Source organism: Sarcophilus harrisii, chromosome 1 (genome assembly GCF_902635505.1).
Source record: "Sarcophilus harrisii chromosome 1, mSarHar1.11, whole genome shotgun sequence".
In the NCBI taxonomy this organism is placed as follows: domain Eukaryota; kingdom Metazoa; phylum Chordata; class Mammalia; order Dasyuromorphia; family Dasyuridae; genus Sarcophilus; species Sarcophilus harrisii.
The window spans coordinates 339,506,050-339,524,030 of NC_045426.1; the positions used below are offsets into that span (position 1 = coordinate 339,506,050).

General features: G+C 36.5%; 1 protein-coding gene across 2 annotated transcripts in view; it reads left to right on the top strand.

The window, feature by feature from the left end:
- The window catches only part of DECR2 (2,4-dienoyl-CoA reductase 2), a 28,052-nt gene extending 16,500 nt beyond the window's left edge, over window positions 1-11,552 (top strand). Inside the window, exons 6-10 of one of the 2 annotated variants that reach the window (XM_023497761.2) lie at window positions 2,637-2,761; window positions 2,850-2,943; window positions 3,647-3,751; window positions 4,760-4,980; window positions 9,936-11,552. In XM_023497761.2, the coding sequence (XP_023353529.1) occupies window positions 2,637-2,761; window positions 2,850-2,943; window positions 3,647-3,751; window positions 4,760-4,980 (545 nt within the window). In that variant the 3' untranslated portion in view covers window positions 9,936-11,552. Of the gene's footprint in view, window positions 1-2,636; window positions 2,762-2,849; window positions 2,944-3,646; window positions 3,752-4,759; window positions 4,981-6,319; window positions 6,477-9,935 lie in introns of those variants that run through there. The other variant, XM_023497762.2, reaches the window with a different exon arrangement.
- The last annotated feature ends 6,429 nt before the right edge of the window (window positions 11,553-17,981 follow it).

The window sequence follows — 17,981 nt, forward strand, 5'->3', positions numbered from 1 at the left end:
GGCAATAACAGACCCTGTCTTCAAGGAGCTCCCAGTGTAGTGGAAGACACAACATGTGAACAAGTACATATAAAAAGCATACAAAATGAATACAATCTTCAGAGAGAACGGCCTCGGCCTTCTATACTTTCTCCTTAGTTATCTCCCAGAACTTTATATAGTATCTGTGGTCCAGCATAAAAGCCACCTTGACAAGACTGGTTCTAGATCATAGGCAGATGATGCAGATATACCAAACTGCTTACCTGACTGGCCTATGTGGAAGGCTGAGGCTAAGATGAGGCTCCTTTTAGAGTAAGGTAAGATAAGAGCCCATGGAAAAAAAACTAAGGATCTGAAAGTATTTAGGAAAGGGATGACTATAGAAGCCACAACTATCAATGAAGGGAAAAATTGTTGGCAAGTTTTCTTATCATAGGGTTAAATAAAACCTGATATAAAGTTATACTTGGGCAAAGAGCATATGGCCCAATATCCTGCCCTTGATCTCCAGAGACTATTTGTGTTCTTTTGGGGGGGATAGTATCTAAGGGGACTGACCCTTGATCAGGAAGCATTTTGTTTTTATTAGACCTATGATTTCATTGGTTTAGGAAACTGCCTCTGCTTAGGGCTATCAGTAGCTGTTCTGTAACTTATTATCTTAAAGCAGAGGTTCTTACTTTTTTTGTGTGTGTAATGGATTCTTTTAATAGTCTGATGAAAGCTTTGAACTCATTAGAATAATATTTTTAAATGCATAAAATGAAATGCATAGGATTACAAAGATAACTGTTTTGTTAAACAGTAAAATAAAGATATAATTTTTTTCCCATTCTATTTCATAGAACCTCTAAAAATCAACATAGAGATGGATCCAAGATACAAATAGATAGGTCTTTAGGACCTTTAGGTCCCAGGTTAAGTATCCCTCTCTTTTGAGAGTTACCTCTAAGCATTAAGTTATTTGTTCAGGGTCAAATAGCCAGTATGTGTTAGAGCTGGGACTTGAACTCAGCTGGGACTCTGAGGCTATTCTTCTGTTCACAGTACTATGATGTCTCTTAGTATTTTAAAGTACTTTTAAGTAGGTATACTTAAAAATTTGTAGTTTAATATGTGCTTATTAAAATGATTGCCTAAGATCACCAAGAAAGGAGATCCACATTTTCTTACTTTGTTCAAGAATGCAAAAAGAGTCTTACAAACAACTTCATTCTCTAGGAAGTGATTTATTAATCTAATGATAGATATCATTAGATATCTATCAACAGCAACTTTCCTACTCTAGTTTGTTTTTTATTTTGCATTGAGTTCATCCAGAGATAAAAATTTTTCCTGATTCTTAGACCTGAATCCACAGGTTCATTTTCTAGGAGTAAATATTTGCAGATTGAATCCAGTTCAATACTGGCAAGATACACAGATGCCAGTATTGATAATTGCTCTTTTGGGAGTGTGTGTGTGTGTGTGTGTACCTTGAAATTTGTCCAAATTATTCCTTCTCAGTTTATTTTGCACTTATCTGTGCAAATGTTGTGTCTTCCCAGTAGAATCTAAGCTCCTTGAGGGCAGGGACTGTTTTTCATTTTGTCTTTGTATTCCTAAAGAGTTCGTAGTCTAAGAGAGACCATATACAAAAAACTATATATAAATAAGATTATTTCTTTATATTCTTTTCTCTAGCTGGCTAAATCGGTCTACTAAGAGTGTCTCAGACATCTCAGTGTAGTTTCAAGCTTTCGTAGTTTAAAACTGCACTGAAGACTTTTGATACACTTTTGAATATAGCTATAGGATAGATTGGAGGTAATCTCAGAGGGAAGACATTAAGATTAAAGGAGACTGTGAAAGACTTCTTGTATAAAATGAGACTTTAACTGAGATTTGAGGAAAGCCAAGAGTTGAGGAGGGATGTAACTCTAGGCATGGAGGACAGATAGTAAAAACATCCTGTGTTGGGAGTTGAGTGCCTTATTCAGGTAAGGGTTAGAAGACCAGAGTCACTGAATTGCAAAGTATGTGGAATGGGACCGAGTTGTAAAATCACTGGAAAGATGAGGTAGGACTTGGTTGTGAAGGACATTGGAAGCCAAACAAAGGATTTATATTTAATTATGGAAGAGGGAGCCATTAGAATTCATTGACTGGGAGGTAACATTGTCAGACTTGAGCTTAAGAAAGATCGTTTTGACAGCCAAGTGAAGAATGAACTGGAGTAGGAAGAGACTTGAGATGCCCACCACTGGATAGTCTAGGTATAAGGTGATGGGCGTCTGTGTCCCTGTACTGGCAGAATCAGGGTGGGTAGTGTGTGTGTGTGGAAGGAAAGGCTATTCAGGAGATATTACCAATATAAAAACAATGAGACTTGGCAACTGATTGGATATGGGAGGGGTGAGAGTAATTGGGGAAGACACCTGGGATATGAAACTGGGTGACTGGGAAGATAGTGATACCTTCATTAGTAACAAGGAAGTTGAAAAGAAGGTTTTTGGGGGAAGAAAATGAATTCAGTTTTGGATATGTCATGTAAAATTTCTTATCAAACAACATAGAGGGACCTGAAGGATATGGCACAGTGTGTTTTTGCTCTCCCAGAGGGACTGCTTGCATTTTTTTTCCTTCTTCTCTTCCCCAACTTTTCTCTCCCTTAGGTGCAGCAGGTAATTTTTTGTGTGCAGCTAGCAGCTTATCCTTCAATGCATATAAAACTGTGATTGATATCGATACAATTGGCACCTTCAATGTCTCCAAAATAATGTTTGAGAAGTACTTCCAGGTAGGATTTTGTTTATCTTTGATACATTATGGTCTTTAGGGGTTTTTCTGGGTTTTGCTCTCACTTTCATTCCCCCATCTTGTTTCAGGACCATGGTGGTGTGATCATTAACCTCACTGCCACTCTGGACTACCGAGGACAGGCGTTCCAGGTGCATGCAGGCACTGCCAAGGCAGCTGTTGGTATGGCCATCTCCTTAGGAGGATTTTCCTCTCTCTCATCCCACATTCCCTGGCTCCTCTATGATTGTCAGCCAGAGCAATAACAACAATCATCACAGTTCACGCAAGGTGTCCCAAAAGTGCATTTGCAGTTTTAAGCTCAATACCTTAAAATTTAAAACTTTTGGGGCACCTCCTTTAGTGCTTTAAAATTCCCAAAATGCATATAATACGTGATCTATGATCCCCTTTGATCCTTATAGCAGTAGTTGAAGATAGTTACCGCAAGTATTATCATCCCTATGGTACAAATGAAGGAACAGAATCAGAGAGGTTAAGTGATTTGCCTATACTGCTACAACTAAGAAGTGTCAGAGGTGAGATTTGAACCTGTGTTTTTTTGACTTTAGTCCCAGAACTCTTATCTCCTCTCGTAAGATTTCTTCTAAAAGAAAAGGTTGCAGCCTGAAGAATTTGACAGACCTGAGCCCCTTTAGCCATGTCTCACCCTTTTTCTTCCTTCTTTCTTTTCTTTTTCTTCCTTATAATATTCTTTTTGTTACCCTGTGTGAGAGTTTGACAGAACTTTATTTCCTACCCTGACTTTTGTCTTATGTTCCCCCTTGCTGTGATATAGTCCCTTTTCCCCTTCTTCACCTATTCTCTGTTCCCCTTGAGGTATTCTTGAAGCTTTTTTCATCTCAATGTTTTTATCCCTTTGCAGATGCAATGACAAGGCACTTGGCTGTGGAGTGGGGTCACAACAACATCCGAGTTAATAGTCTGGCACCAGGCCCCATCAGTGGCACAGAAGGGATGCGTCGACTTGGTAAGGCAAGGCTATGGGAACAACATCTTTCCAGTTTTATTGAATCTTCTTCTACTTATGACTTTACCCATGCTTGTTGAGAGGCAGTATGCTATAGTAAAAATCACTGGGAAACCAGAAGTCTCTGTTGAAGTCCTGACTTTGCCTCTTTCTCAGAGATCTTTTTTTTCCCTACTAACTTCTAAATAAAATTGAGCATTTGATCCACTTATGAATAAAAAAAAATTCTAGAAAGAGATCTCATAGGTTTTACAAAACTGCCAAAGGGAATCATGACATTAAAAAAGGTTATTAACCCCAAATTTGGGGGATATGTTCTTCTATTTTCTTGGAAATTTTCATCTGGCAAATTATAATTTTCCACAGCCTTTTAATGAATGCAGGTGAGTCTTTTCTTTATGCTATAGGCTTTGAATATACTTCAGTAAATAGCCAATCTTGTTGGTGTGAATGCTAATTCTGATGATATAGGTCATCACTTTTCTGTATTTCATTCTGTGTGATATTTAATTTTTGGCCATGCCTTTCCATATATCTTTTACAGATAATCTGTCAAACATTCTGGAGTCCTTCCTCTTGTTCTTTTAATATGTCATGAATACCAAGGCAGCACATGGTTATTATTATTTCTTAAACTTGCTTCATGATTTACCTGCTTTCTTTTCTAGTCATAAATGGTCTTGACAGTATTTTTTTTTCATGACACCTCTTCTATAGAAGTTACCCTTGGGAAGCTGATGAAATAGCCCTAAACTAGTATCTAGAAAGGTCCCTGACAAATGTCTGACTTATGTAAGGGTTATAATCCTGTTTTGGTTCAATCACATTATTATTTTTCATTCCTTAATATTTAACACCTGTCCTAGACATGATTCAATATGGAACTGTTGACAATGCAGAGAATTCTGCCTTTGTGTTCTCTCCCTTCCTCGGCCCACACATTTTTCAGCCTTACTGTTGAATTTGTGACTTGGACCCCCTAATTCTTTGTCCTATTTTTCTTTTCAGGTGGCCATCAACCCAACTGGGATAGAAATATTTTGAGCAGTCCTCTCCAGAGAATGGGGAACAAGACTGAGATTGCCCATGCTGCATTGTTCTTGGCTAGCCCCTTAGCATCCTATGTGACAGGCACAGTCCTAGTGGTAGATGGTGGGAGCTGGCTGACTAATGTCAATGATTACATGAAGTTGTTGGGGATTGATACTTATTACCCTTCCAAACTCTAGGTAACGTACATCCCTGCCCTTTCATTTCCCTTCTCCCTCTCCTACCCAGGTCCTCCTTGTAACAGACTGCCCATCTCATTGGTAGGAGAGGACGACACTGGTTTCTAGCAGCTAGTTGTTTGGAGTAGGGTTGGCCTGAAAGATCTGTTGAGGAAATGGGATGGCAGTAAAAAGAACCCTGAGAGAATATCACAACTTGGGTTCTAGTCTGAGCTGTATAATCCTGGGCAAGTCACTTCCCTTCACATTTGCCTCCTTTCTACGATGAGACAGATTTATACCATTGTCTAAAGGTCCTTTTCAATACTGACATTCTTTCATTCTATTTCTAAGTTGCCTTCTATCCCTCCTGTCTCTTAAGCCTCTTAGTTCACTTAAAGGTGTTCATAGACCACAATCTCTGGGGGTCTGTGTGTGTGTGTGTGTGTGTGTGTGTGTGTTATGTCTTTGGGGGTAGAGACTGAACAGATAGTTTGTTGAACTGATAGAATACTAGTAGGGGGAGGAGCCATAATAATAATAATAATAAACAATTGTATATCACTTTCTAATTTACAAGGTGCTTTAAGTGAGGTGAGTTAGCTAGAGGAAGTATCAATATCTCCATTTTATAAATGAGAAACTGAGGCTTATAGAAGAAAAGGTTTTGCCCAAGGTAATTGGAGCTGAGACTTAAAACCCAGGTCTCCTTCCCTCAAGTACAGCCTGCTTTTTACTCTACCACACCTAGTTCCTTTCCTGTTTAAGTTGGCAAGTTTACTTTCTGTGTTGCAGCCAGAAAATGGGGAAACATTTCTTAGTATATAGACTCTTTCATAACACTTGTTGGCTAGGAGCTTCTAATTTTCTCTGTTCAATCCTAGATTTAAGCTGATGGTTATTTGGGAAGAGTGAATGGCTGCTTTCATTGAGTTTCATAAAGGATGGCCCCTTCCTTTATTCATTTTCGGGGCTGCTCATTATTCATTATAGCTTAAATATCTAGAGTCCTTTTTTTTTCCTTCTTAAACTTTTGCCTTTTGATTTCTCAGAAGGGTCATTGCACTCACCATAAATTAACATTAAGAATTAGCATAATTTTAACATTACAATTCTACAGTAATTCTATCATTGCAAGTTAAAGTTATTAAACTTAAATCAATATTGTATCAGTAGAATATTTTAAATTAATATTAGTTGTTATATTAATATTATTCTTTATATGCTCAGATATTTCAAGGTATGTCAGCTAACAAAAATAGGAGATTATTGTAGTAAGAAGTGACATTTACATAAGAGCTTTAAAGTTTACAAAAAACTTTCTGCATCTCCACTCACTTGAGCCTTCTTTCAACCCTAGGAGATGTGTTCTACAGCAGAAATGTCAGATTTTGGGGGCCACAGAACTCTCCATTTTAGCCAGAACAGATTACAGTATAATTAGAAAATGTTTAACAAAACAAATAAAAATAGAATACAACATAGATAATGATATGTTGTGGTTTTCTAAGTATGCTGCATCAGGAATCAGGATTCATTTTTCTTTTGAGTTTGATACCACTTTGTATAGTTATTATTTACTATCTTTTTTTTTTTTTACAGATGAGGAAATTGAGAGCTAGAGAAGTAAAGGGGCTTATCTATGGTCACCTAGTTAATAAAAATACCTAATCAAGGGCAGGATTTTTTTTTTAATTCTGAGATTAGTAAGTACCCCCCAAAAGAACAGTTGAATATTCAAAGTGGAGCAAAAATACAAGATTATCTGTAAAAACATACATGGCCATTAAATGCAACTTCCTTTTTTTTTTTTTTTAAGTCTTTAATACCTTAAACATATTACTTCCAAATATATCTTGTTTGCTTCTTTTGAGTTTCCTTCATTTCTCTTCTATGTGTTCTAAAACATTCCTTAATGACCTCTTTCCTTTTATGTTTTGAAAATCTTATTGTTAGCTTTCCCCTTGAATTCATCCTCCCCAAATAAAAAATAAAAACACAATCCTTTGGAACAATCAAGTATAGTCAAGCAAAACAAATCTGCTTGTGTGTCACATTCAAAAATGTGCATCTCTTTTGGCACCTTCAGTCCTTCACTAGAAGCAGGATTTGAACATAGTTTCTCCAAACACTAAGTCTAGTGCTCCCCCCTCTGCAGTGTTGCCCCTGTTGTTCGTCCTTCACTCTCAAACAAGATCATGACATATTAAAAGTGATTCCATGATATGCAAGTGAATTGGATATAAGTGAGAGAAGGCTGTGTAAAAGGACCATAGATCTCTGGACAAAACTGAATGGGAATAAAAAGGAATATAACGTTTTTCTCATGAGGCATTGCATGGCTCCTATATAAAAACTGACCGTGTATTTAGGACATAAAGGCCTCATAACCAAATGCAGAAAAGAAGAAATAGTAGATGCATCCTTTTCAGATTACAATGCAATAAAAATTACATTCAATAATGGATAATGCAAAAATAGGTTAAAATTAATTGGAAACCAAATTATCTAATTCTTAAAAAATAAGTGGGCCAAAGAACAAATCATAGGAAGAATAGATAATTTCATTAAAAAAAATGAAGAGACAACATGCCAAAATTTATGGTACATAGTCAAAGTGTACTTAGGGGAAATTTTAAAATTCAATAAAATAGAGATATAGCAGATCAATGAACTGGGCATACAACTTTTTAAAAGGCTAGAAAAAGAACAAATTAAAACTCTGCAATTAAATACCAAATTGAAAATCCTGAAAATCAAGAGATTAAAATAATTGAAAGAAAATCATTGAACTAATAAACCTAGAAGTAGGTTTTATGGAAAAAAATAAAATAGATAAATCATTGCTAATTTTTTTTAAAGGAAATAAAACCAAATTGCTAGTCAATGAAAAGGAAATTAAGACAATTGTTAGGAACGGTTTTGCCCAATTATATGCTAATTTAACAATTTAAATGAAATGGGTGAACAGCTACAAAAATACAAATTATTCAGATGAACAGAAGAAGAAATAAAATAATTAAACCCAATCTTAGAAAAAGAAATTGAAAAAAATCATCATAGCACTTCCTAAGGAAAAATTCCCCAGGGGCGAGGTGGATTCACAAGTAAATGCTACCAAACATTTAAAGAATAATCCCAATACTATATAAACTATTTAGAAAAATAGGCGGCAGAATCCTACCAAATTCCTTTTATGACACAAATATAGTATTTATACCTAAACTAGGAAGAGCCAAAACAGAGAAAAGATATTATAAGACTAATTTACTTAATGAAGATTAATGCAAGAGATTACAGCAATCACAAGGACCCTATACTATAACCAGGTGGAATTCAATATTAGGTTCAATATTAGGAAAACTCAACATAATTGACCAGATCAATAACAAAACCTTCAAAAGCTATATAATGATTATCTTAGTAAATACAGAAAAAGCCTTTGATAAAAGACAACACCCATTCCTATGAAGAACACTATAAAGAGCATAGGAATAAATTTTACCTTAAAAATAATATTTATCTAAAACCATCAGTAAACACTATCTGTGGTGGAAATAAGCTAGAAGATTTCAGGGGTGAAGCAAGGGTGTCCATTATCATCACTATTCAATATAGTACTAGAAATGTTAGCTATAACAAAAGAAGAAAAAGAAATTGAAGGAATTGGAATAGGCAATGAGGAAACTATTTCTCTTTGCAGATGATATGATGGCAAACTTGGAGAATCCTAAAGCATCAACTAAAAAACTACCTGAAATTATTAACAACTTTGGTAAAGTTGCAGGATACAAAATAAAACTGCACAAACCAGCAGTTTTTCTATATTGCAACAACTCATTCCCAATTTATAAGGACACCAGTTTCCCCACTTTAAAAAAGAGAGACATAGTTGAACTGAGAACTGGGAAATCAGATTCCTTTTTGTCTCTGATTGGCTATCTGACACTCAAATATCGCCTCTCTCTGTCTGTGCCTTACCTCCTTCATTTGTTTGGGATTATATCAAGGGGCTGTGGAGTTGCCTGCACAAAAAGTTCATTAAACTGCTCACCTAGGGATTTGTTCATGGACCTAAGAACTCTTCTAAGCTTGTACCCAAGTAATCAGTCTAGATAAGCTCTTAGAGGAGTATCCCTAAGCCATCAGTTGCAATTCTTACCTTATGACCCACTTTAATGTCTGGGATAAACAATAGGTTTTAAGGATAACTTTCCCCTTTATCTTAGAAGTGTTTTTTGCAAGGGGAGAAGTGTTTTTTGCAAGGGGAGATGGGACTAGATTACCTTATTCATGTGTGATTTGTCTTAGTGCCATGGCTGAGGACTTTTCCAGAGGTGAGACTCTTACTGGGTCATTTCCCTCCATGGGCAAGTATGCTATGGCCCAAAGGAAGGATGAAACTTTTTAAAAGTTCGATTCTCAAGGTAATTTAGTTTCTACACTAAAGGAAGGAGTCTCTGATCCTAGTGCTCTAAGGAATACAAAGTAGAACTTGGCGTTCCCTTTCCTAGACACAAGTATACTCCCTAAGACAGAAGGAGCTACTGCTTGTCTTGAGAGTAATTTTCTGGTTATCCCAGGAAAATGCTGAGCATCATGGTAGTTCCCACCTCTTTGTAATCCTCAGGATGAACAGAAGGGCTCTATCACCCATAAACTCCTGAGTCCCCACCCTGAGGACTTTGCCAGCTACCTGGCTCCATCTGGCTGCACTTTCTGGACTTTGAAAAGAATAGATTGCTCTGACTTTTCATGTTCCCTAGCTCTCTGTGCTAAGGGTCACTGATTCTTTACCTTTCATCTTAGCCAACTCTGCCAGCTCTGCCTGGCTGAATTTAATCACTCTGGAACCACAGTCCAGTAAAGTATGCAAAACATTAGTGGTCATTTTCTTTTAATGCTTCCCAATTCCAGTTGTCACTTAGATCCTAGTTGTACAATGTAATGCTGACATTTGTCAACGTTTCTTACAGGTAGCTGCTCTGCTGAGATAAATGAAGGATTCCTAGTTCAGACCTACTCTTTGATCCAGTGCTACAGCTTTCTCCTGGAAGTCTGTCTTGTCCTCCTTTTTCCTTGATTCCCTCTGGCATGCCAAGCTATTTTGAGGCAAAGCTGCAAAGTGCTGAATCTAACAAACCTATTTCTCAGTCCTTCCACTCATAGGAGTTTTCTGGCAGAAAAGCTTGATGAATCTACAAATATCCCCTCTGCTGTAGTGGCCCTACTGCTGATTCTACCAGGCAGGTTATGGGTGCCAATTTGTGGAGCTGTTGACAAGATAAATTTGTATTAGAGGGTAGCATTGAATTGGATTAAAACAAACAAAACTCTCTTGAAACAAAATGTTGGCCATTCTAAGGATGTCTTTCATTAGCTTATGCTTTCAACAAATAGACACTCAGATAGGAAGTATATTAAATCTGTATTTTCTATGCCCTTGGAACAAAGAGCATTTATGGGAAAGATATCAGCCTCTTCTCCCAACCTTTGGTGCTGACTTCACCGTGCTGGGAACATTGTTCAAAACTTGCCTAATAATAAGAACCTCATTTTAACCTGGATCATCTTTGTCCTCCCTCTAAGGATAAATAGGGTGATTGATGAAATGGCCAAAATGGCCAGAACTTCAGGCTCCCATGACACTTGAATTCCCCTATTCCAAAGACCTATTGTTAGCTCTTGAATTCACTTCCTAATCCAAAGAGTGGGGCGTTAGGTTTTTTCTGCTGCCTGATAAGGTGGAAAAGGTTATTAAAAAGGAAAGGAAAGAGTTATTAGATTAGATGCTACCATAGACAAAAGGAAGAAGAAAATTGAGGTTGTAAGTAGCCTAGATGCAAATCCCACTGGAGTATTGCTTCAACTGTTCCCTTTGCTTAGTGTTGTCTTGAGATATTTCTTTGGAAGGAGAGAGAATGGCAGGAAGGAATGAAGTGTGACAGGATCTGCTGTGACCTCACAGACTCACCTGGAGCGCTTTTCCCCATTATTCAAACACTGTCAATTGAGAAATGCTTATGTCAAAGTGAGACTTAATACACAGTGGGTTTTTTTTTTTAATAAGACTTTGAAGGTGGTAATATCTCTTCTTGGGCAGAATCTACCCATTCCTTGAGTATATTAATAATATATTAGCAGAGGCACCCCTGGATTGCATATAGATTTTGCAAGGGGTTATTCACATGCTCTTGGTAACTGGGAGATGCCAGCAGCAGATAGATTGCTCTGACTGGAAGCTAATTAGAGCCAGGTGTGAGAATGAGATAAGAGTTAGCTGGTACACTATGCGATTGCACTGATTGCCTGGAATGTTGAGTGCTTCAGACATTATAGTAACAGTCTTTTCAAATGTAGAGAACTTTTGATTATTCTGGGACCAGTTACCTAGACCTGTGTTGTCTTATTCTTCTAGCTTCCCACTGCTTGCTGTTTTCCTACATATTAACACCTCTACCATTGTCTGGGTAGGAACCAAGAAAATAACCCTTTGATTTAATTGCAAATAGTTTAATATTGAAACTATTAACTACAGTGGCATTTTACAGTAACTTTGGAAGTTTTTTATCCATAAAATCCTGTGTGAAAAACTTAACCAAGGGGGAACTGAATTTATACTATTTGTTTACATGAGGCTACTTATTTAGGGAGTTGGGGGATAGTTATTGATCCCTTTTACTCTGGATGGCAGTCTAAGACTATTTTGCCATCTCCTTTTCAAATCCTCTTTTTTTCCTATTTATTTCTATCCCCTAGTACTCACTATTTATTCTCAGCTCCACTGGGGGCATCCAGTGCTATCAGCAGTAGATAGGCAATGGGTTTCATCCACTGTGTGTCACTGATCTTTGCTAGAAATTTTTCAGAGATTTTTTTCCTTGGTGCCATATACCACAACTATCAAGTACAGGGTATTCTATTAGTAGAAAGCATATCTTCCCTTCTTAAGGTGCAAGGTTGAATTATGAAGCCTCCCTGAGGTCTGATATTTTATTTAGGAAAGATTCAAAATGTTGGATAAGGAATATATATATAAATGATTATATATGCTGTTTTTCTCTTTGTAAAGAATAAAATTTTGTTTTTGAAGTTACTTAATAAATGTCATTGCATGAAAAATCATCTTCTATATTTTGTTCATAAGTTTAGATTTCCTTTTCTTTGTCTCTATCTATCTCTCTCTTTCTGCCTGTCTGTCTGTCTCTGTCTCTGCCTCCATTCCTCCCCTTATCCCCTAATCTCCCCACCATGGCTTTCATCTGTTTTAACTTCTGCTTAAAAGTTTCCTTCTCATAACATCCAGAATGAGTGATCAGTCTGTAACTACAAATGAAATTAATGGAAATCGAAGTAAAATGAATTGAAGTAATGGAAATCTGTATTATTATACAGAGGATAGAAATGGAAATCTAGCAGATTGACTCAAAACCAAGGGTGAACACAACTCAATCAGTTGCAAATAGTCCAACTACAAAATCCCATTTCTACTTTTTTCCAAATTTGTGCTGAACTAAAATACCCAACAGTATGTGACTGCCATTGGACTCTCCTAGTGTTTCCTTGGCATCTTTTTCAGCAATTCCCAACTGTCCCTTATGATTGGAACTCTAAAACCATCTTTTTCTGTTCCTTTGTCAGGAAATATTAAAACCAGCCCTTCTTGCTCCTTTTGTCAATCGCAATCAGTATACAAAAGGGTTAGCTTTACTACACTCTTCTTACCAAAATCAAGACAGTCATAATGTGAACTCTGTCAAACATAATTGCATCCAGAAAGAGTTAGTTCTCCCAGATTGTCCTGTTGGCATATTTAAGATAACCATGATAGAAACTCAGTTTTTCCAGGCAACCTTGTTGGAAATTCAGTTTTCCTAGATTGTCTTGTTAACATTTTTAAGACAGTCTCAACATCTCAATACTCATCCTTGTCACTCAATTCTGCCTTTCTTTCCCCCTCCACTCTTTGAGTTATAAAAAATCTCCCTCAAAAGCATGTCACAAAATTATCTTTGGATTTTGTTTGTGACTTTCTCATGAATAAAGGTACCTTTTGGCGAAAGAGAATGGCATTGTGATTTCATCACATGGCCTTGGATCTTTCGAATCAGAAATTGCTTTCCCTGATCCCTAACTTCTGATAATTTTCATCACTTACACTAAACATTCCTATTATTGGTCTCTAACTTTCTGGAACAGCCTTCACAGTATATTCTTAACACCAGCAACAAAAACAACTTTGTAATAATATCATTTTTTCTGTTGAATCAAGGATCATTGCTTTTAAAGACTCTTATTATGCCCTCTTTCTAAATTTTCTTGATATCTTCCCCTGCATTCCCAGCACCCCTTTTCCCTTAAATTATAGTCAACTGGTCAAACTCCCCAAAGTTTAAGTATTTACTTCTTAAGAAGAAAGGAGAATTTAACAGTTTATAATCAAGGTCCAAATAAGTAAGCAAAAATTTATCAATAGAGAATGAGTCTTTTGAAGAATGTGATAACTCTATTGTGATTCCTTCACTTATGAAATATATATATATATATATATATATATATATATATATATATATATTTCATAACATTTTCCTTAAAGGAAACTAAAAAGTGTGTTATTATTCATAAACCTGAAATACAATACCTATGCTCTTGGTATACATAACTACCGCTACATAACTACAGCTAGACTACAACAAAATAAGGTGTGGAGATTAAAGAATTCCTGTCCTTCAACTGTTAGTGTGTAAATGTTAGACAACTATTTACAATCCATTAGGATCACTAATCAGATGAAAATAAGCCTTTTATAAAAGCCTTTATTATTATAACTTTGTATAGCATTTTACGTGATAGTGGTGACCTGAACTGGGACTAGATTGGACCACACAGCCTAGTGAAAATGATGCTAAATTCAAAATCAAGAAGAACTGGATTCAAATTCTGGGTGTCTCACTTGCTCACCAGATGTTGGGGATTGGGCAAGTCTCTGAACCTCAGTTTTCACACCTGTAAAATCAATGATTCTATACCCTCCTGTAAAATAAGGATGAGTAACAAAACAACCCAAAAGCTTAAGTGACACTCCAAAGTATAGACCTCTATCAGAAGAGAAAGGAATCTTTTTCTTGTGGTTGGAGGTGTATAGAGAAGAAAGTTAAAATAGTCATTGTTGGGCCTTTTTGGCAATTTAGATGTTTTGACTGGATTGAGTGTCTAGATTAGTGGTGTCAAATTCAAATGGAAATGGAGGTCACTAAGCCTCTAAGGGCCTCATCTTGAATTAGTTTTAAAATATGTTATATGTATTTTTATTTTGTATTTATTTTATTATATTTCCAAATTATATTTTAGCAGACTGTGGGTTTGAAACTAATGATCTAACACCTCTAGTCTAGAGCTTCTAATTTCCAGAGTCTAGCCCCTTGAGAGTCAGAATGTGGTACTTTCCGTGGTTTTTATTATTTGGCACTGGACTTTACACATAATAGATAACAATAAAGAATTGTTGAATGCAAACAAAAGAAGGAAATTGAAAGGTGTATTCTAGATTGAGGAAAGTAGTTAACGATTTTGCTTAAAAATTGTCCTTAATTCGTATTTCTACTTGTATGTTTAAGTACTGGCCCCAGATGGCAGCACTAGACCTAAATAGTCTAGGAAAATCCTTGGTTTTCAGTCATTCGAGGCTATTTTTGTTTAAGAAAGTTTTGATTCCCTTCGATAGTACATTTTGCAGGGAGTCACAGTCATTGATAGTTTGCCATTCAACTAATCTTTCTCCAATAGTTCTACTTACTAGCACAGAAATTTAGACATAGGGCATAGAAAAAGAACTAAACAGAAAATCTGAGTCCTGGATCTTTCACTTAGTTGTGAAAGAAGCAAGTTTCTGAGCCAGTTTCTCCATCTGTAGAATGAGAATGTAATGAGACTGTAATCCTTTCCCTGTACTTTGCATTGTTGTAGCGGTCACGTGAAATAAAATAGGCACAGGGATGAGAACTGGGATTTCATTGGTATAGAGAACTCTGGGATGAGGAAACTCCCTCCACTAATGCAGCTTCACAGCTTCTATATGACAGAGAGAGCTACCCAGAACCCACAGACTTTTAGCCGACTTACTTAGGGTCACACAGTCAGTGTGGGACTTAAAAGTATAAACTCAGGTCTTCTTGGCTCTGAGGACAGCTTTCTATGTAAGAGCTTTTGCAGAGGTTATATGCTATATTAATGTGAATTGAGAACCATAAAATATAACTGTAATACAGATCATCTAGTCTACCTGTGACCTGTAGGTCATGCCTATGACCACAAAAGTAGTAAGTTGAGAGAGCCAGAACTTGTCTCTTGGACAAATTTGATGTTCTTTTTTGTTCCTCTTTTAAATTTTTTTTTATTATTTCTTTTTTTCTGATTATACATGTACATTAATTTTTTAAATACATATTTCTTTATGAATCATGTTGGGATAGAAAAATCAAAACAAAAGGGAAAAAACATGAGAGAAAAAAAGTGAACATTATATATGTTGATTTACATTCAATCTTCAAAATTTGATGTTCTTTCCAACATTCAATACAGCCAATGTATGGATATAGCTAACATTAATGGAACTATTAGTTCCATTATCATGGAAATGTGATAATCATGATAATCATGATAATTATGAGTATGAGCAAGAGGTGACCAATACATAGCCCATATGCTCTACTGGTATCCATGTAACTGGAAAAACAATAGGAAGACTTACAGTATAGTGAGTGGACTCCTCCTGTGACAAATTTATGGGGAGACAGGAATGAATCACACAAGTTAGGCACTAATGGGTTGCATTAAAGGAGGCAATACTTAATGCTCCCAAGATCACAGAACCTTTGGAGTATATAATAATAGTAATATTAGGTGATGTTAGAATCAAGAAGACTTGCCTTCAAATCCTGTCTTTTGTACATGCAGGTTGTATGACTGGGCAGGTGACAAAACTTCTTAATGCCCCAGGCAAGCCTCTTACAGCTCTTTAAGTTGCAAAGTAAGAAACTGGGCTGCCTTAGTGGAGGGACTGCCTAGTAGGAGTTCTGTAAACCAATGAAATCAGAAGTCCAGTCTAATATAGAAAGAATGAATGAAAGAAATATGTGTGCATATATGTATGTATATGTATATGAGAAATTGAAAAAATACATATATATACATACACACATATAAATATTTGTAGCTATGTATATATGTTACTGAGTAGCAGCAAGAGTAGCAATGTTGCTTATGGCAATAACTAACCCAAATCATTCACCAGAATGCTTTTGATAACATAAATGCTATGTATTCTCAATAAGAAATATTTGAGTTATTGCCTATGCTGTTACATCAGTCCTAATGGTTAAGTGGATTTTCTCTGACTTGAAAAACAGAGACATGTTCCAGGGAGAGAGCCCTGTCGCAAAAAGGCACCTTGATAAACATTGAAACCAAACAACTATTGGTAGTTTTCAATCAGGCTGGCAGTCGCTGCCAGGGTTTTGTTACTGCAGCTTTCTAAGTACTATTTTGGGAATAGGACCACATCCAGGTGGGACTGTGCTAAGGGATTTTATTTTTGAATTTGTTGTACTTGTGACTTAGCTCTCCATCCTCCCATCACACATACTGTTTAATGTCTCTGTCACCCCCAATAAGCATTAAAAGTGGTGGGCTGATGGAGGCTGCTCAGATGCTTTAAGAATAAGGAAAAAGAGAAAATCCATCATTCTTAGTTATGGATTTCAGGATCTACAGTCCCATTGTGAAGGACTCTAAGACTCTTTGATCATCCTACATGGCATCCTGGAGAAAGCCCTGACCCTAAAGTCAGGAAGACCAGAAGTCAAATGTGGTCTCAGACACTAACTGTATTATCCTGGGCAAGTCACCTTGTCTACTTCAGTGAAATGGGATAATTATAGAAGCTACCTCCCAGGATTATTTTGAACATTAAATGAAATAATATTTACAAATCTTAAATATCTGCAAACTCTATTTGCTATATAAGTGCTATTATTATCATTATTTTCCAATTCCAATTCAAAATTCAAATATCATTACGTTCTACCTAGTAAGCATTGACTTTGACCTTTTTTTTTTCCAGGAAAATGATGATTTGCTTATTACTATCTCTAGTTTAAAGGGAAGTTTCAGGTTTCTTATGTCTAATTTCTGGTAATCAAATGAAGGCATACAGGTTCTGAAGTTGGTGACAGTGGCCAGCAACCACACAGAAGATAGTGTAGGTTGATCAAAACCCCCAATACATATTTTAGCCCTAGATTTTAGGCAAGATTACAGAGCCTCTGATTAAGAAGAATGCCCTATACCTGGGTAAGACATCGAATGCAGTACAGACTTCTTAAGAAGACCCCAGCATTCCTTTGACTCCTAAGTCTGGGGAAAGTGCTACAAGAAATGGTTTTTTTTTCTTTTTCTTTTTTAAACCAAACAGAAACAACAAATATAGATCAGATCTTATTGGCTGAGCTATGCTACTCCCTCTGCCTGGAATGTATTCCCATCAATGATTCACATCCTTCCCATACTTAAAGTCCCAATTTAAGAACCATCCCTTTAATAAGAACCTTCCTGGACTCTAGAACCCCATGTTGACTCCACATTTTTCTAAACTTTGTCTCCACAGCTCATTTTCACTCTAAAATATTTCCTTTCCTCAACTTTCACATGTGTATACCTTGTGTCCCCAATGGGATTTTAAACTTTTTAAGAGCAAGAACATGTCTGAGGCTTCCTTTGCAACTCTAACCCACCTAAATGGTACACAGTAGGTGGTCTATTAAATACTTGTTGAATTGAAAAATTATCAAAGGGAAACATGAAGCAGTTACTTTGCCCACAGGCCAGAAATGAATCCACCCCACACACTTTGTTCCTATGCAAGGCATGTTGCCTCTATCCTTTAAGAATCAGGTAAAGGAAAAATTCTGAGCAACTCTGCCCCTGGAAAAGGATTTGACTAGAAGAGTCATCGCCTGGTTTAA